Source organism: Pseudoliparis swirei, chromosome 2 (genome assembly GCF_029220125.1).
Source record: "Pseudoliparis swirei isolate HS2019 ecotype Mariana Trench chromosome 2, NWPU_hadal_v1, whole genome shotgun sequence".
NCBI classification, from domain to species: domain Eukaryota; kingdom Metazoa; phylum Chordata; class Actinopteri; order Perciformes; family Liparidae; genus Pseudoliparis; species Pseudoliparis swirei.
Window position 1 is genome coordinate 16897522 of NC_079389.1, and position 20087 is coordinate 16917608.

The 20087-nt window shown below is 43.6% G+C and overlaps 1 protein-coding gene across 2 annotated transcripts; it reads left to right on the top strand.

Annotated features, from left to right (window-relative positions):
• Window positions 1-17421, top strand: mrasa (muscle RAS oncogene homolog a). Of its 2 annotated transcripts, none has more exons than XM_056426456.1 (6): window positions 1-106; window positions 8432-8683; window positions 9425-9578; window positions 10701-10800; window positions 12615-12694; window positions 14175-17421. In XM_056426456.1, exons 2-6 carry the CDS (start codon window positions 8491-8493, stop codon window positions 14272-14274), a joined length of 627 nt encoding a protein of 208 aa, XP_056282431.1. In that variant the 5' UTR covers window positions 1-106; window positions 8432-8490; the 3' UTR covers window positions 14275-17421. The 2 variants fall into 2 exon arrangements, with proteins under 2 accessions (XP_056282431.1, XP_056282439.1); XM_056426464.1 differs by lacking the exon at window positions 1-106 and adding an exon at window positions 733-4374.
• Window positions 17422-20087: the final 2666 nt, after the last annotated feature.

Sequence of the window (20087 nt, forward strand, 5' to 3'; positions counted from 1 at the left end):
TCCCGTCTGTGGCTAAAGGGCGGCGGCGGTTTGAAGCCGAGAAAGAAGAGAGAGATGAGGAGGAATATGTCGGTGTGAGGACGTTTTTTGTGTGTCCACGACAGCGGTAAGTGGCTTTCCTCGTCTGACGGAGAAGAAGAGGTCGTGAATGCGGGCGTCTGTGTCCACGACAACACCGACCGACGGTCTGCTTTAAAACTGACACGATGACAGCGCGGTACGCGGTCGAGGGAAGTTAGCTTCGCTTTGAATGAGTGCGTGAACGGCTGGCTTCAGTTTGAGGACATTCATTTGTGTGGCAAACTCTAAGAGAAGAATGAAGCAACTGAAATCCGTTATTATTATATTTTCAGGGGTGGTTTTACACGCGCTTGCACGGGCCCTACCTCTTGCCACAAAAAAAGAGCTACACGATGCGAGGCTTTCCCCCCCGTGTGTCAGAAATGATCACTGCAGATTTAACCGCTGGACGGAGAGAATTGGAGAGATTCTTCATGTACCAACTCATAGGATGAGATCATTCAGAAGCACCCCAGTATGCACGCACTACCCTCCCCCTCCCCACACACACACACACACACACACGTTAATCACTATTAATAGCGAAGTGAAATTACCAGATAATTTGGTTGTCTGGGGACAGATATCTCTTCGTCCTTCCGTCATAACTGAATGGAAACGTCAATCTCTGCTGAAGCATGCACGTTGCTTGTTAGAGGAGTCACGGTACGCTGACGTTCGCATGCAATTTCTCTGAGGTTTGATTGTGACCTTTAACCTGGGGAAATCACTATGTGTGTGTCTTTACATGCGTACAAGGCCTGGTTGTCATATCGGGCTACTTGTTATTGAATATTGATTTGTGTGACGTTCAAATTCTCACTTGCATGTATGTGAAGTCTAACCTACTGTTGTTGACGCTCTGATGCTTTAAAGTGAGGCAAAAGCTTGGCCTGTTGTGTAGAAAAGTGGGATCGGGACTGTAAAGAACCAGAGAAGGATCCGGATCTGGAGGAATAGACTAGAGCAACCAAACAGCTAAAATATAGTACTAAATTTCATGTTATGTTTGGCGATAATTCAATATGATAATTCCTTGTCTTTCAGGGGACTAGTCACGTGTTGAAATTGAGTACTTCAACGACTATTTAGTCAGTGTGACTAGCGCCACATCCACATCCTGTGTCCCTTTTTCAAAGAGCCCCCCCAAAAAAGGAACTTTTTAGAATGAATGAGGTCAGAGTAGGAACTGATCCCGCAAGTCACAACCCTAGACTGTGGCAAGTTAGTCATTGGTGATGACCCTCTCTCATGTGATCAGCTATAAAGCCCTCTATTGGGTTATTTGCACTTTGTTCTCTCAGCCAAATGTTGCTCAGGGTCTCAGACGAAGTCTGTCATCATTGGAGAGAAATGTGACGTAGGGGGAAAACTGTCTTGGCTCGCCTCGTTTTCTGAAACGGATTAATGGAAATCACGTCAGCACAACTTTACTTATTGACGTCTGAAGTCAGTTTTATAAGCATCGCTTACTGTTGCCCACATGACCATCAGTTTGAAAAGTGAGGAGGAAGCTACCCGGTAGAGTAAGACGGTGGTTCAGCTGGGCAGAGTGCATCTTACTGCACATTGAATTTGTACCTGTGGGAAGCTGATGTCCGTCTTCATCCATAGATTCGTATTATTTTATTATATCTCAAGTTTATTTAATGGCAATCATGGTGGAATAATAAGGGTCTGTATGAGTTGGGTTGTGATTTCTAAAAACAACTGAAAAACACTACGTTAATTGTGGTGAATTACTATTATCGGGATGATTGTGACTTGAGAAAACTGTCTAGCTCGCTACCGTGGTAGAGAAATACAGAATGATGCTTTATTTATCCAGGAGGGCCTCGTGATTTATAATCACCTTATTTAAAATTGTTAGATATCTTAATTATCAAATAATATTGTAAATCTCATGTAATAATAGTATATTAATGTGGATCTGATTTATGACCACATATACAACTGGAGAATTTTGCAAATATTGATTCCTGCAAGCAACAGCAACAGCAACCAGCTACGCTAAAAGCCTGGTCTATCCAAAAAGTGTTGGTTTCAGTATTTAAGAATGTTTGTTTATATTCTGGTTTAACAAGTCGCAATTCATAAAATGTGACTATCGGTTTCTTAAATGGTTCATACGTTAAAGGTATAAAAAAAAAAGTCTCGACAAAGACAAAGCTTTTGGAGTTTGGCACACATTTCTGACCTCTGTGAACTTTGCCTCTCCACCTCTCTGATCGATGAGTGTTTATCGTCGCTCCGGCCCGGGGTGTGCACCGCCGTGTTCCTCCTCATTCCTGTTCTGTGAGCTGTGTTGCTGCTTTGTTCCCATATGAAGAGGGAAGTCCCTTTTTTAAAATTATTTCCCAAGGCAGCAACTCGCTGCTTCCGAGAGAGGACTTCTGGAGTCACGGGGAAGACGGAAGTCCAAAACGCACCAGCTGCTTGTGTTTACACGCGAGCCCACACGCATGTGGAGTCATGCAGCTGGAGCGGAGGCGTTGCAAATGGATGAAAGGTGTCTCTGGTCCTCGAGCCGTCCCATTGGATGAGGGGAAACCTAAATGTTGTTCGCCACAGCTGTAGAGATCAGCTTTTCAGAGGAAACGCATCCGAAAGAAGCACGATGTAATGGTTTGCGTGCTTCGCAGCGTGTCGACGTGCCACGGCGTGCAATAACTTCATAGATCTGCCGTGCTGCAACGGCGATGCTTCATTGTGATGGAGGGCAGTTTTACAGCTTTTAAATGTAGGTTTCTCTGATTAATGGACATTTGAATTCTTCGCAACTGGCGAGACATGAAAAAAACAAAGCTCCTTCTGTGGATCATTTCTTGCCTCGCATGGAAGAGGCAAAACATTTGTTAAAAAGTTGTACTTTCCAGCCATTGTCTGATTTATAGTGAGGGTAAGTGGCTTCACCATTTTGACACACGGCCAGATAAGTATTTAGCACGTCAATCAGTTGGTTCTCCTGGTTCATCTCTCATTCAAGCCGTGTCCCCTAGTAATAATTGATGTATGACTCGATAGTATTTGAATCGGCTGGGTTATGGATGGAAAGTGCAGGACGTTGACGACGGGGTGGGTTTTCGAATCAAAAGTCGGCGACGAGTTTGTTTATTGTGTGATCGCCTGAAATGAAGAGAACGAGCCGTTTTATTTCTCCATGTGAAGCGCGTCCTCATCACAGAGTCCGCTATGTAGCACCGCCACGTCTCTGCCGTCGCCCAGATCGGACAAACCAAACCAACCGCTGGCTCTCGGATGGTCGTTCTCCTGACCCGCTCGGCACGCGAGAAGATTCAGATTAAAGTTTCTTTTCTCGGACGTCGCCGCATCCTAAACACTGACCCCTTAAGAAATGAGTAATGTTTGTACTGCTGCAATTCAGACCCTTAATCAAAGCACTGCTTTAAGCTCGGGGTCAAGTGATGTAAATAACGATAAACTTCTATTGCATTATGATTTCACATGATCCGTCATTGATGGACAAAGACAACCTCTTCGGACTTGATCAAGCCAGCGAGGGTCGACGGCCACAGTGAGCCTGTTGGAGGAGCTCAATCCAACATGCAAGACGGACATTTTCAGATCCAACTCCTCTGGAGAGGGTTTCCTTAAAGCTGTGATGTCGGGGGTGGAAAACGGCAGCTTAGTGTGGATAAAAGGCCAAATCCGATGGGAAAGGATTTATATTCATCGGCATTAGTGTGAACACAACGAGTGTTGTGTACAACACTAAGTCTGTCCTCATGAGACCTCGGTTGGCCGTCTGTAACCTCAGGGTTCGTAGCCACATTGAGGAGATGACTGACTTTGGTTGGGCACGTCCTGACATTTCCTCGACCAAGCGTCCACTCCCAAAGGAACTTTAGTTCGTACGGTCATGGAAAACCTGGGAAAGTCATGGAATTTTAAAATGGTCGTTTCCAGGCCTGGAAGTCACGGAAAAAAACTTAAATCATAAGTTTGGGAAAAGTCATGAAAATGTGTTATAATCACATGTTCAGTTACGCCGAGTTTGAAATAATTAATGTTTTTTTTAAAGAAAGACGCTCAAAATATAAGCCGGCATACGCTCTCAATACGCAAACTTTTCTACATTTTTAATGTTTATACCGAGATTTTATTTCGGTCATGGAAATTTGTTTTAAAGCCCCATAATGGAGTTTTTCCCTTTTAGCGCCCCCTTCAGTTTTGGATGTATTTAACGTTTACTTCAGTGTCGTAAATACCCAGTTACGATAGATGCAGCCTGGCATACACTTGTATTGATGACCAGACGAAGTCAGAAACCAAGAAATGATGTCAACCGATAAGGTAAGAATATTCAAAGATTTTACATAAATATGACTGCATAGTTTTATTCATTGTGATATCGGAGATGAATGCTAACATAACCAAAAGAATGACAACATTTAGTTTAGATGAAATACAGATCGCGTTTTCAGCCTCTATACGTTGTTTTCTAAATGTTTGAATGTGGAGTACGTGTGATCGAATACAATATTGTTGACAACACCAAAAAGTTACATATTCATAATTTACATTGGAACGTGTAATTCATTACAAGAGACTTCGCTTACTTCGCCCTTATACTGTAGCTGCGAGCGTGGACTGGCACTATGACATTGCGTAATCACTGCCAGAAAGCAGGTCGAAGTACATCCGCCCCGGATCGGGCGGCCCCAGAATCCTACATAGCGGAGTTATTTCCCCACAGACCCCCGATGGCAATGGCGGAGGTGCAAATCGCCATATTAAAAGTCATTGTAGCGGCACAATTTTTTTTCAAGCTGTTATTTTAAGGTACAATTGTTGCATAATGTTACTTTAAAGTCATGGAAAAGTCATGGAAAAGTCATGGAAATCCATTGGTCCAAATGTGTCAGAACCCTATTTAAACCGGTGTCGGTGGATTATTTTTGTCCCGCAGAACAGTTAGTTTGCGTCCCAGGGTATTGCGGCCCCCGCCAGGTGAGACTCTAATAAACGCTGACACGCCATACAAGGTTGTGACCTGACTTTGGCTCAAGCGAGGGCCGAATCTGGCACAGTGTGCCGACTCCACCTGGCGGCGGGTACCGTGACCTCACGGGGCTCATCAAACTGTCGAGTTCTTGTTTGTAGTTTTCCGCAAGGCACTTAAAATCCGTCTACGGTGGTGAAATTGTGGCGTAGACGTTTACTTTGTGGCCGAAGAGGCATTTTATCGTCAGGAATTTGTCTTGGAAATTCTTTGCCCTGGCTGGCTGGTTTATGGAGGGAAGGAAACTTCTTCCTTCCCTCCATTGTGCTGGGCAGGAAAGGATGGACTGTAGCCAGCTGACAGCTGTTTCCTGGTGGATGAAGGAGGAATGGGTGCGTGGGTGGTGGCGCTAGCAGTTTGTGAATGTGCTTTTTTTGTCTGCTCTCGAAACCGTTGCACCACTTTAATGAGAACTAGCGAGCTGAAGGGTTCACGGTTGGATGGAAGAGATTAGTTTGATTTCAAATGTTTATATATTTTAAAATTGTATAAACATGGTGGATTGTTTGACTTGACTGGTTGCATCAGTGGTTTTTCATGTTTTAACTCTTTCAGGATGAATCGCACAGCGGTAAGCTTGTGTAGCAGAGACTATAGTTTGAGATATCAAATGTATTCATTATGTAGGTATTTTCTTTGGATGTAGATTTTTAAAGGTGCTGGTTTAGTTTTCTTGTCAGTGACGCACATTTAAAGTAATTTTTTTCCCCACCACAGTGTTTCCTTTAGGTCTTACAAGATCAATGAATTTCCTTCCTCAAAAAACATTCAAATGTTATAATTCCTGATCCGTGTACGCGAGCTTGCGGTCGTCTTGCAGGACGATGTGAAACCGACAGCAGGACTGAGGTGTGTGTCACCCGCGTGCTTTCTGACGTGCACAACATGGTGACTCATAAAATCTCACAAAAACATTTCCCAACAGCAATACTCGGTCCAAAGTATTTTCAATTATCTCGATTTCATTGACAATTGGACTTCAACCTAGATTTTGTTTCGCGTGTTCGGTCAGGACGTCGCGACTGAACCGACTCGAACCGAGTCACGAGATCACGATGGTCAGAATCGCATCATTAATTGGTGTTGAAAATATTGTTCCCACTCGTTAAATGTGTACCTTGAAGCGGAACTGTCAATATTGTGTCAAAGGAGAAATAAAAATGTGGGCCATAATGTAACGTTTCCATCACCTTTGTCCTTGTGTGCCCTTATTTCCTCTCATCTCACACTTCTGTTTCCGATAATCTCTCATCCTCCTCTCCTGCTCTGTAGCCCCCCCCCCCCCCCCCCACACACACCTTATTTTTGTTGTAAGCTCTTTGTTGTAAGCTTTTTGCAACAGCCCGAGATTGAACACAGACAAACAAATCAAAGCTCCTCTCTCATTGCCCGCAGTGATCTGCACTCTACAGCGTACCTGTAATAATGTAAGACTCTTAAAAGAGCATTCTGGTACACGCATGGCTGTACAAGCTGTTCCCCTGAGGTGTGAATGCATCTTAATAATTTGCAAATGTTTTCAAGAGATGCTTCTTCTTATATCCTCGACTGTACTTCACACTTGTGTGGGAGAACAAATACCCTTCTCCTTTTGTTAAACCTCTCATTCTAGCTGATGGAGGCTTATTTTTGGTTTTCAGAAAGCCATAATTACAATAATAACTAGAATGGGCACTCGGTAGAGCGCATACCTTCGCATATCACAAGATTGGGCATTGAATTATGAAAATGTTGGCATTAGTTGCATGCCAATTGGACACAAATGTATCGTGCTATGGTAAACTAGAATGGGCACTCGGTAGAGCGCATACCTTCGCATATCACAAGATTGGGCATTGAATTATGAACATTTTGGCATTAGTTGCATGCCAATTGGACAAAAATGTATCGTGCTATGGTAAAAAAAAGAGTTTGACCTTTCCATGACCTTGACCTTGACCTTTGACCCGATTGATCCCAAAATCTAATCAAATGGTCCCCGGATAATAACCAATCATCCCACCAAATTTCATGCGATTCAAGAACATTTTGACCTATTCATGACCCTTGACCTTTGACCCGATCGATCCCAAAATCTAGTCAACTGGTCCCCGGATAATAAACAATCATCCCACCAAATTTCATGCGATTCGGTTCAATACTTTTTGAGTTCTGTGAAAGATTTTGACCTGTTCATGACCTTTGACCTTTGACCCGATCGATCCCAAAATCGAATCAACTGGTCCCCGGATAATAAACAATCATCCCACCAAATTTCATGCGATTCGGTTCAATACTTTTTGAGTTCTGCGAAAGATTTTGACCTGTTCATGACCTTTGACCCGATCGATCCCAAAATCTAATCAACTGGTCCCCGGATAATAAACAATCATCCCACCAAATTTCATGCGATTCGGTTCAATACTTTTTGAGATTTGCGAATAACACGCATACAAATAAATAAATAAATACACGGCGATCAAAACATAACCTTCCGGCATTTTCAATGCGAAGGTAATAATCCATTTAATTTATATAGCGCTTTTTAAGATACTCAAAGACACTTAACATGTTACATTCCTACACCGTAGCGGAGACGCAGCGACGGGGAGCAATTCAGGGTTTAGTGTCTTGCTCAAGGACACATCGACGAGGCCTAGGGCGAGGATTGAACCTCCAACCTCCTTCCACGTGGAAGCCATCATGTTTCTCACCTGGCTCTGTGGTTATACCGGGTAACTGAGCGTATTCGTCGTTATTCTGGTTTCTGCTGCTCGGCCAAACCCGTCTGTCATTGATTTTAAACCAATGACGCGAACAGCACGAGTCGTTGTTCTACCCGTTTTATTGTGACAGCTGCATCGTTTACTTTTCGTCAGTTTACAGAAAAATAGGACAATGCTTTCCACAATGGCCGTGAAATAATCTTGATGGCGTAAATACTCGGGTCAATACTGTCATTCCATAAGATACAGTTCCTGTAAAAAGTGTTCGACGTTGGCTCAAAGACAACTAACTGTACTAAAGAGCATGGGAAAACTTCAGCTTTAAGTATATTGTTCTGTTTTTGCTTTACTCTTTTCTGCTTCATTGTCTGTCTGTCTGTCTCTGGTCGGTGAAACGTTACAAACATGCTTGAGGAGGACTTAAAGGGCACTGAACTCTCTTCTTAGCCCTCTTTCTATTTTTGCACTTTTCCCCCCCATCTTTCTGTTTTGATCTTCAACTCTTTGCTGTGGTCTCCATGGTGATGAAACGGCAGCTGGAACAAACCAAACTTACACAACTCCCTTGTTCTCTCTCTCTCTCTCTCCATCTCTCTACTCTATATTTCCAATCCCCTTTTCTTTGCGTTTCCCTCAATCTCAGCCAGGTGTGTCATCATCCACCGACCTCGTCTACTTTTCGCCACCGCTGTCGAGGTAGCCATGGCAACCAGCGCCCTGCCAAGTGACAACCTGCCAACGTACAAGCTGGTGGTGGTGGGGGATGGTGGCGTGGGGAAGAGTGCTCTCACCATCCAATTTTTCCAGAAGATCTTTGTGCCAGACTATGATCCCACGATAGAGGACTCGTATCTCAAGCACACAGAGATAGACGGACAGTGGGCCATCCTGGATGGTGAGTCTCCGATTCACGTCTTTCATTTTCTTTTGGCTTCAATTAAACGTGTCCTTCGTTGACCAATGAGGGACCGTTTGTATGTTTTCAGCTTTTAACTACATTCCGGTGGTCGCCGTCTCCTCCACTGAGCGAACTGTAAAATAGTTGAAAAAATTAATTGCATTTAGAAAACGGCAGTTTGAATGCGAGACTTATTACGACTCATTATTCTATGATTGTATCCTTCCATTATTAAAGTGTTCAGTTTAGGTTGGAAACACATGAAGCTCAGCAAAGAATCAGAAAACAGTTTATGGGATGACACGATTGATCTTAACGTAGGCCTTCTGCTCAGGCCTGGACATTATTCTGACACAGTTGTTATGTAAGAGGCAGCCAGGAGGTCACAGGGTTAACGATGCCCGTACGTGTCTCTGGATTCTGAAAGTGTCTGGTTGGAGGTGATCATGTGGCTGCAGACGATTTAAACGGGAACAAAAACAATAACACAATTGGATAATGACAATCAATGATTTCAGCAAATCCGGTTGGTTTATATCCGTTTGTTAATCAACAGTGAAGCTTTTGGTTAGAAGTTCAACAATTAATATGTATAATCACCGACCCCGTTGCAGCTATGAAAGGTCTTGAATCCGACGTGTGATGGTGCTATACGGATAAATAAAGTGCATCATCAGGATGTCGGTATAAGAGAGACCCCTCCCAAAGTAATACATGTGTGCCCCTCCATCTTGGCAGTGCTGGACACAGCCGGCCAGGAGGAGTTCAGCGCCATGAGGGAGCAGTACATGAGGACGGGAGACGGCTTCCTCATCGTCTTCTCCGTGACCGACAAGGCCAGCTTTGAACATGTGGACCGATTCCATCAACTCATACTACGGGTCAAAGACAGGTAGGTGGGGGCGATGAGGGCGTCGCTGCAACTCCTGTTTATGTATGTTGTGACGGAACGTAAAAGTTGAACAAATAATCTTCCCAGATTGCCTCGGCACAGTAAATTAAGATAACTCATGCGGACAGACGCAACACGAGCAGCAGCGTCTTCACTAACACGCGGAGACATGAATTTGGCAACACATGCGCAGCATTTAGATGACGACTGAGACTTTCCAGGAGACACTTAAAAAGTGATTCACACGATGGGGACACGCTTGAAGTTGTCATGGTTATTCTTGTTCTCGCAGCGCGTTTTTTAAATGCTCCGTCAGTGACGAGGACGTCCCTTCATTTTCTTGTATGATGAACTCTGGCCCAGTGAAAGTGTGTTGTATGTGAGACTTCAGCCGGTTATTTAACAGCCTTTGTCTCGCTGTTCTCGTTTAATCAAGTCGGTCCTAAAAAGGCATCGGCGTTGAATTTATGTTTCGCAACCAGTTCAACGTTCCTCAGTCACTTTAAGGACACCGCACACACTCAAATTCTAAAAAGACTATTTATCCTCGTATAAAGCCCAACTTTGTCCGTTGCAGTCGTGGCAGTTTGAGTTGCGCTGACTCGGCAGACGTGGCCTGGTCGGTGTTGACTGATGGCGTCGTCTTGTTTCGGCATTGGAACGTTTGAGGATCAGGATCTTGTCCCCGCTTCCTTTTCCTCGAGCTGCAGTTTAATTTGGCACGCCATCAGATTTGTTTCTGAAATTCCTCTCGGCAGTGTTGTGAAATGTCAGCTGTGAGAGAAGAGATGCATCTGTTCTCTGACAGCAGCCAATAAAACTGAGCTGGAGATGTTACAAAAATAGAAACGGGAACCGAGCAAGTTGCCATATGTCCATATTTAGTGCTGCTCTACTGTAGCTAATTTTTCTACAAGATTCGAGTGTTGCAGAAATCTGACACCTCAGACAAATTGTGAAGCATGTGATCTTAATCCACATGTAAATCTTTAAAATAGTCCTTGGACCTTGAGGCACTTATTAAACATTCTTTGAAACCACAGCAAGTGGTATGGAAAAGCATTCTTCAGTTCTACAAAGATACCTGATGTTGTGTGTGGGTGTTTGTCCTTTTCTTTTCAGGGAGGCCTTCCCCATGGTGTTGGTGGCAAACAAAGTGGACTTGGTCCATCTGAGAAAGGTCACCAGTGATCAGGGCCAAGAGATGGCCGCAAAACACAACGTAAGTAGGGGCTCTTTGTTCTTTCTGATCTTCAACACGGTTTTTAAATGAGCCTGTGTGGACGACAGGCGAAACACGAAGGAGGTGATTTTTTTTTAAGCGACAGTGAGGGGATAGATTGTTGCTCACAGAGGTGAGAATGCAACTAAATAAACGTAAAGATGGTCAATTCGGTTTTCCCGGCTGAAAAGTGGACGCATGTCACTTCTGTAGCGAACACGAAGAACACCGATGATGCAGACTCCCCGCTGTGACGACATCAAGCCGTCTAAAATGCAGCCGTCGACATGAAGACGGCTCTTTCTTCGCCCTCTAAAACTGCAGCGTCACAGTTGTGCTCTTGCAGCTAAAAAGCGTCCAAAATGGCAGTGGGAGTTCGAGGCGGTTGAAGGTCGTCTACTTAACTTCGCTGCCACACAGCCCCCAACCCTTCAGCTTCGTCTATGCTCACGCAAAGCACCGCGGCGTGGGATGTGGCGTTGGCTCCGAGCACGCTCAAGGGCGCTCAAGCTCAAAGCGCTGTTGGTTGCAATATTATTTGTAACACGAGAGGGTGTACAAACAAACATTTTCTGAAGAAGCAAGATGACGAAGAGTGTTACGGGCAAAAGGCCATCAACCCACTTCACAACGTCAAGGAGAGCTGTAAACTCCAAGCTCATATTCACGGTCCTACTTTATCACCTTTACACGGGCCCTGTCCAGAATGATATGCTGATATATAATGAAAAGAAGGTGGAATATCTCTTTAAAATTATTTGATTGGTCTGACAAATATTTGCTCAAATGTCAATTTTTGGGTAGCCTATTCATAAAGCATTTAAGAAACTCATTTTGAGTCTGACCTGTTGATAGCACGTTGGTCAGCGAGCTCTTTGTGGCCAGAGAAGCCGAGAGCTCCGAGTGACAGAGCGGTGCACGACCAAGCTGATCTGTGCTCGCGTGATTCGGTCGGGTCTTCGGCTTCATTCCAGTGAACGTAAACCACACGTCGCCGAGTTAATATCACGGTTTTGCAAAAAGCTCCGATGTATCCTGCTGCCGTTAAAAGCCCGAAGGTCGTTTGGAAGAAGCTCTGTCCGGAAAGAAAAGGCCGTTTTGGTCTGAACGGAGGGAAGAAGTGCAGAGAAAAAAGATGTGTTTTACAAATGTCACGCCTTCTGTGCATGACTGCTTACTGTAATCTGCATAAAGGATTACTCCCACAGAGAATGCACCAGTTTAACTGATCTGAGGGGATTGTTTTTTCCCTGTGGTGGCGAATGAGTTTGGTCCAGAGGGATTCTGGGAAACTGTCTGTCACAGGCGCATACAGTATCCTTTTATTCCAGGGATAGGACATCTTTGTCACGCTTCTTCGTCATCTTTTTTTTTTATTTCTTGGATTCAAGGACCCCTTTTAAAAAATAATAATAATGTAATAACTGTTTTAAAGTGATCATGCAGCCCGGACAAAGAGCACAACACTTGAGGCTGTCTACACTGTCTACACACCGACGAGCATCACACACACGGTGGATTCATCAGTCATTTCCATGGCTGCTTGCATGTGTCGGGGAACAATTGTTGAATTAATGATGGTGGGCAATTATATTTTTAATTGGTGTTGTCACGGATACAGGTTCTGTCTTCATAGGATTGTCTTCTAGTTTCGGGCACCTTAAAACGTTTGATTGTTTCTTAGCCACGTAGCATTTGGTTGGGGTTAAATGGTCTTATGTTACATCTCCCTGTACTGTATGTGTCTATATTTTACATGTTGTATTAATGTTTAACATTCATGCCTAATTTGGGAACATTTGTTGTTTCTTCAGATAACTTATATCGAAACTAGTGCCAAGGATCCTCCAATGAATGTGGACAAAGCCTTTCATGAGCTGGTTCGTGTCATAAGGTAACTCCAGGTTCACTCGTTCATGACATGAAGGATTCTTTGCATTAAAAAAAAACATTATGTGAGGCAGATTCACTTGAAGTAACAGCCGTTAAACCGATTGAGGACCGTCGTGATTGGCCCTCTTACAAACTTAAATACAGTCATAACATCTAATGGAATGGTCTCAACTCTAAAGGCCCCCCTCCCCACTTCTGTAGAGGTTAGTGGCACAGAGAGAGCATTATGCTGGAATGTAAGGGCAGGGAAAGTGTTTTCAGGAAAATAAAAAAATCCTACAGCTATTTCTTGTCTTGACACATGTGTAATTTCAGAAGAATTTGATTCGTGGCCATGTTTCAAATGTGGTCATATCCTGTTTTTAAGGTCTTCTCTCCCTGCAAGGACCAATAAGCATCTATTTCGTAGCCATGTCCCTTCTGTTTTAGGGGCTTAACTCAGTCCCTATACATATTTGTTCACCTTTTGTGTTTGTACAAAAGGAATTAATCCAGATTAGGAATAGTTATCATTGTTGTCTAACTGAAACGTTGCTGTTTTGGTACATTATGGAAAAAAGATAAATCTATTGATGAATCAATGTGGCCCTCTTGTGGTCAGACTGGAGTAAGTCAGGCATACAGAAGGTGGATCAAGACCTAAAGGTTGTGCTTTTTTCTGACTGATGCATCAGCAATTCAGGCGGAAAGTGTCCATCCTCTTTGGACTGGGTTATTGCTGCTTTGAAAACTTGCATACAACACATTTAATGTAGAATCTCTAAGAAGTGACACTTGCTCTTGATTGGCTCTAAGCTAAGTGACTCGCTTGTATAGCCGTCTGTGTGAATGCGATTGCAATACTTGCTGCTGGACTTATTGGTGCAGAGATCCTAGATGTTGCAAAAACATGCATAAAAAGAGTTGGATTAGAATATCGATACCACTCTTATGTCTGCATGGCAAATATGAAACTAAAGCCATCAGTCGGTTTTTTCCCAGTTTGCCTTGTGGGACGCCGTAAGTCAAACGCCCGGGCGGGGAAATACTTCAGCCCATAACCTCGATAACATGTCATATTTACTCTACAGATTACATTTGTATCCATCTTCTTGTCTACCTCACAATAAAGCAAAAAGGCACATTTATTATAATGTTGAAATATTATTATAATACTTGCGTCCAGTTTGAAAATGACCACTTTAGATGATTATATGATAGATAAAACATTATGAGTCAAATTGATAACTACGACAGTGTCCGCAGGCTCATAAAATGCAACACATTGAAGTGTCTAAACGTGAGGCTTAAAAAGGTCTAACATTGTTTGCAGAGCATTAGTTTGAGGATAAAGACGATCAAGAAGGTTGTATTTCGTTTTCTTTTATGTATACTTTGTTTAATATGTGGTTGAGGGTCCTGTGATGCTGCCTTCCACGTTTTTATATTTGATACTTTCTTTAAAAGCCGTTTCTTCTGTTTTTCCTCGTCCACACTCGCAGACAACAGGTGCCGGAGCGAAACCAGAAGAAGAAAAAGAAGATGAAGTGGAGAGCCGAGCGTTCCGCAGGTTCCCACAGGTTCCACTGCGCCATACTGTGACTTCCCTCGTCCCGTTCATCATTCGTAACACACACACCCACGCACACCCGCATACCTTTTGGATGTCACGGATCTCCCCGGCAGTGGTCAACTACTGGAGCTCGAAAGGGTCGCCGAGCGAACGTTGGACCGATGTCTCCTCACACTCCACGAAGCCTTTGGAGCGAGAGCTGGACCCTCTCTCCTCAAGTCATGGGCCCTTTTTCAAACGTCCCTCCCGTCTATTCGACACCGAACTACAGTGCAACTCAACGGTTTCTCAATCGAGGCCATCAATTTAATTTCAAATGTGGCACTAGAAGACAGACCCCTGGGAGGGGGAGATCAGAATCCCCTAACAATGACACTTTAGTCTTCTTGAGAAGCTGCTGGTGGTCGCCCCTCCATCCTCACCGATTCTGGACCAGAAGAACCCGCCTGCTCTTTAGAAATGTCGTGCTGTGTTCCGTCTGCGTAGAGCGGACATCACGAGGGCTTTGAGGATGACCACGGGAGTGGCTACAGGGTGGTTTCTGGGTCGTGGAAATAGAATTTGCGTTGGTGTCTGTGGGCGTCGCGCGAACCCCGCTCTGGTTTTGAAACGTCGGTTCAGAGAGGACGGCCGGCCCGTAACGAGAGGGTCGTGGCGGTTGACAGCGGAGCGCCGTGGTCATATCGGCCGGTTTGAAGAAGTGTTTAAATATAGTCATTGTAAAGAGCGGTGGGATTGGTCGGTGTATGTGGTTACACTTTAATGTCAACGCAACAGGGTTTTTGCCAACGGCGTCAGCGGCCGTGTTTACAGACACTATTATTTTTCACGTAACGACGCAGAGCAAGTGTTTGAAAAATAATAACGGTTCATTCGGGCTGCCTCCTCAGTCGTCGTCTGGCGGGCGGAGTGAAGCCGTCACCAGTACTGTATGGACACGAGCCCTGGTGTTGTGTGCGTCTTTGTGGTCTTAACAGATTGTCTTCAAAACAAGTTACTTTCCGTGTTTGTTTTAGTTTTTTTTAATCAAAAGAAAAATGATCAAAACATATTATATTTGTGATTTATAAAAATAAAAAATTATAGGTGGCAATGGAAACAAATTCAATGCTGTTTTACAAGAGCTCCGTGGGATAAAAGACGATAGATGAGGGATAACGAGCGCTTCACGTTTCCGATCTGAAGCGGGCCGAAAGGAGCTGATTTGCACTGGCCACGAACCAAAACAATGTGATGTCACTTTATTTCAATCAAGGGGCTTTTCAGACCGCACGGCTGAATTCAGGACGACGACTCACGCCCCGTCAAGGAGAGCACTCCTTTGGTTTGGGGACACATTCTGTGGCCTCGGGGCGTGAAGCCATGTTGACCTTACAGACTACGTTTAGTTGAAGGAAACACTCGCAGCAACAAGACATTCAGTACATTCACGTCTGTCGTCGTGAGCTGGACAGTTAATAACCTATGAAATGGCTCGTACTGTTAACGCACTAAAGTTTCGGTGGACAACTTTCTTTTTTTTTTTGTCTGGAAGAATACCGTCTCTTAAAGGAATACATCTTTGCACTTTTAATACAATTTCTGACTTACCTATTGGCATGTTGTTTTCTGTTCAAACACGGGCATGATTTGAATGTAAAAATCTAATAACAAAAACAAGCAAAGAGGCCATTAAGCGTTGTAGCCCTGCGTGCCTGTGTGAGCCCGTTGCCTCGGCGACGATTTTGACGGAGATGAAATAAATTGGAATTTAATAATTCGAAAGGTATTTAAGGAAAAGTTCCATGTTACACTCAAGTTATTGAATGGCGTACAAATTCACCTCGGCATGAAAGTGGAAAAATGAACCTCGGTGAAAAAAGAGCATCGGTTTGAGTCTCCGTCTGCTGCTGAAGGGACTTTCAAAGAGTTCCCCGAGAAGCACAGACGAGTCCTCGAGCAGCGGACTCTGGATCAGAGGAGAAAAGAAACAAAAAAACCTGAATGTGTTTGAAAATGTTGCATCATGTATGTTTGATACCATTTTGTATTATTGATATGATTCTTGCAAAGTGATTTTTTTTTTAAGCGACTGAATAATTTATTACTGTCTGTTACCTCAGCGTGTCCCAGACCTGGACAACCCCCCCTTTCTTCTTTTCTCTGGGGCTCGTGGGCCTTTTGCCCTCGAGTCCCATTCACGAAGAGACGTTTCATGTGTCGTGGACCAAGAAGAAGAAACGGTTTGATCCCGAGGACGAGGGTCTCGCAGGAGAAAACGTGATCAGACGGAATGAGTCCTTTTTTTTAAATTAAATGTTTTTGTTCAATGTGACATTTCTTAAATTAATAGATGGACACTTTGGAATACATGCGTTCCCCCTATTCGTTGCCGAGCGTTACGTCGGTACATTAAAATCATAAGATGGAGCCAGCAGTTGTCTTATATCTTTAGTGTAAAGAGTGTAAAGTGGCCGGGGAAAGATAACAGCCAACCAGCACCTCTGAACATCTTTGCTCTTTACAAACAGAGCTTGGGTGCTGGATATTTCTTACCTTTTTGGAGCCGTTTCCAGACTTCCACTCTCAATGAATGCAGGCTTGCTTCATATTTAGTGTCGAGCGGTATGGATCCTCCTGTCTAAGCATTTTTTTTTCGTTCCTGTCGGGTGTCCTCGAGTTGACTCTTTGACCTTTAGGTTCGAGGTCCAAATCCCAGTTTGAAATGAGAAAGTTACTGAAACTTGTGGCCGGAACAAAGAAACCTGCTGATCTGTTCCACCGTCTTCACATTTCAGGCAGACCAAATACAAACGCCGAAAGTGAATATAATGTCTTGATTATTTGACCCTGGTTTACATGTGAGATCAATAGAGCACTTTTGTTTTCATGTATTGTAGAAATAATCATTTTCTTTTTTTCAGATAGACGCCAAGTGTTGTTGAAGTTATGCAATTGATTTGAGTCTTGTATGTCCTGAAACGTTGTCAGTGAGTTTTTTTTAAAATCACAAACAAAACAAACATTTGGACTAGTTGGCACCAGTTGTGTAAAGTGTGTTTTTGGACAGGCCTGCTGTGTTTAAACTGGCGGTGTCAGACTGAGGAACTAGAAGAGGCACAAACAAACTGCGTGGCCTTTTTAAATCTAGCCTCAGGGGTCGATTATACTTCAATAAAGAGATGCAAGTATTGTGACTCCACGTGTTTCTCTCCTTTCTTTCTTTATGAATGGTAGCATTCTATTAAAATGCAGATGACTTTGCTGCTGGACGGCCCGTGGTCAGACGCTCATTAATCCTCAGAGCCGTCGAGGCCCATTGATTTCAACAGCGAGAATGTTGAAATCGCTTCGTTTTTTTGTTGCCCCATTGATTTCAAGCTTCTCGGGGGACGTCTCTGCTATCGATTTACATTCATGTCTCGTTCAGAGGGAGAGCGAGGCGAAGAGAGGCGCTCGGCACGAGACCACGAGGAGTGAGACGGCTGTGACGTCTCCCTTCCAGCGGTGAATCGAGGGGAAACCACCTGAACACGTTGGTGTAATCAGAGGTGATGTGAAGCAGCTGAGGAAAACTGCGTCGGCAGATCTTCAATCAAAAGACAGACGCGTAACGAATGGGTTCTGTGCCATTTGAGGGTCTTGCCACGAGAGGTCAGCACTGTGCTGATTACTTATTCTGTAATACACAGAAGTTTGCACTTTTCTTCAATTTAAAAGCAACATAATTACATTAAAATAGAAAATGCCTGCTTGTTACAAGGCAATTTTCTGGGAAACTATTTCACAATTACTATCATTTAGCAATTTGAACCAAACCACAAACAGTTTGAGGTATTTTGCAATAGATTTTTTGTTTGTTTTACATAGGAAGGGCTCATTGAAATGGAAATGAGCAGCATGTGGAAATGACTTGATTAGAAATAATAAGCATCATAAACGTGGAGTGAATGGTGTAGTTCCTCAACATGGTCTCTGACCATGCATGGCCACCTCGCTGCTGCTGCTACGCAGCAAACAAGTTGCATTTAACTCATCCAGGTGTTCTTTTCCGCCTCTATCTCCTCAAAGCAGTCACCCGATGTTCATATTTCTGATTATATAAATGCCCAGTTCAGGGTACCATTTCTTGAGAGGTTTTCAAGAGCAGAACCTTCGCAACTAAGTGCAGCTGTAGGTGCTCATTTATCAGCCCGTCCTTCTCTTGGTTTCATTTCAAGGGAGCTTTTTGATTGCATTTATTTTCATTCATCGCCACAGCATGCAGCTCGACGGTGGCTCCATTAGCATGCTTAAGTAAGAGTGCAGGTGGGATTACACGGGTTCAGGGTATTTTTATGAAACTGCTTAGGGAGAGAGAAGTTTAGAAGATGAGCTTACATTTTGTAGTTAAGAACAGCAAGTACTATAAGGTATAAACCTCTCAGACAGACTTGATCTAATGTGCAGACAATGTCTCAAAAGCACAACCATTGGAGCAAATTTTGTTTACCTGTTTGCTCCTTTACTTCATCATGATGGGTTCAAAACCCAGTGAAGAAAATAGCCATGTTACGCAAGGTTTTCATGGACTCAACGTGGATCATGATTCATTCATGATAGGGAGGCCGTGTTGTTGTCTTTGTTTTCTGTGTTATGAAATGTATTCTTGGAACACGGGTAAAGATTTCTGCTCAACATAAGAACAACGGGGTAATCGGTCCGTCATTACCGGCTGGTTCTGATGATGTTGGTGTTCCCTCCTGCAGACAGCTAGTGGGAAGCAGCCCAGTCTCTGGGAGGAAACACGAGATTGTGGTCTGTAAAACACGGATACGTTGAACGTCAACACTTTGTCGTTCGGTTAGTGTAGTGATGTTTAACAAAGGGCGACGCACAAAGCAAGCGGCTTAGTAGGCCTATATTGAGCGACCGTTATTTAAAGTGAGGTGGTATCAAACGTTCATGGTAGCCTATAAAAGTGTCACAAAAACAATACAGGACTTTCACTCAGGAGACCACTGTGTCCCTGTTTAACGTTGCTGTGGGTTGTGTTGTTTATCTGAGGTTTTAATCTCAAAAGAACTTAAATAAAAGTTACAATACTATTTAAACCCTAAACTACAATGTTTTTTCTTGCCGTGACCTGCGTAATATGAATAGTGCTGATGAAATATATTTTTTGGTTTGGAAGCGTAAACGTCCAACACGTAGTGAGCAGAAACTTACAGTACCACAAACGATTTCTGGCAATTGGTTTGTGTGATGAGAAACCTGGCCCCGAAGACCTGAGGCAACGGAACAGCGTAACGGTCCAAGATCTGAACTTCTGGTCCAAATGGGAAATTAATTCCTCGACGGATTCCCTAGAAAGGATGCTGGGCTGTTAGGGTGAGAGTAATTCCTTTTAATTAGATTTTTAATTTGAAAAACGTAAAGTAAAAGGAAGGGTCCACATACCAAACCTGGAGGGCAATGAAAGGAGCGGGACACTTTTTTTTATCAACTCTGGATTCTTTCACAGCATTCGACTGAAAAATACTGGGCCTTAACCCTTGTGTTGCCTTAGGGTCATTTTGACCCGAATCAATATTACACCCTCCCCCCGCCTTAGGATTAATTTGACCCCATTCAATGTTTAATGTCGGTGTTCTTTCGGTAGTCAACAAACAAACATAAAGTGCCTCACACTTAAACTTGGAAAACAATATTAATTCTAATAATTTTCTGGAGGTTTTAATTGCTGGCGTCAAATTGAACCCAAAGGGTAAAATATGTTAGTAAATATAAAGGTAACAGGAGGGTGAAACATTGAATCGGGTCAAAATGACCCAAAGGCGGGGGGAGGGTGTAATATTGATTCGGGTCAAAATTACCCTAAGGC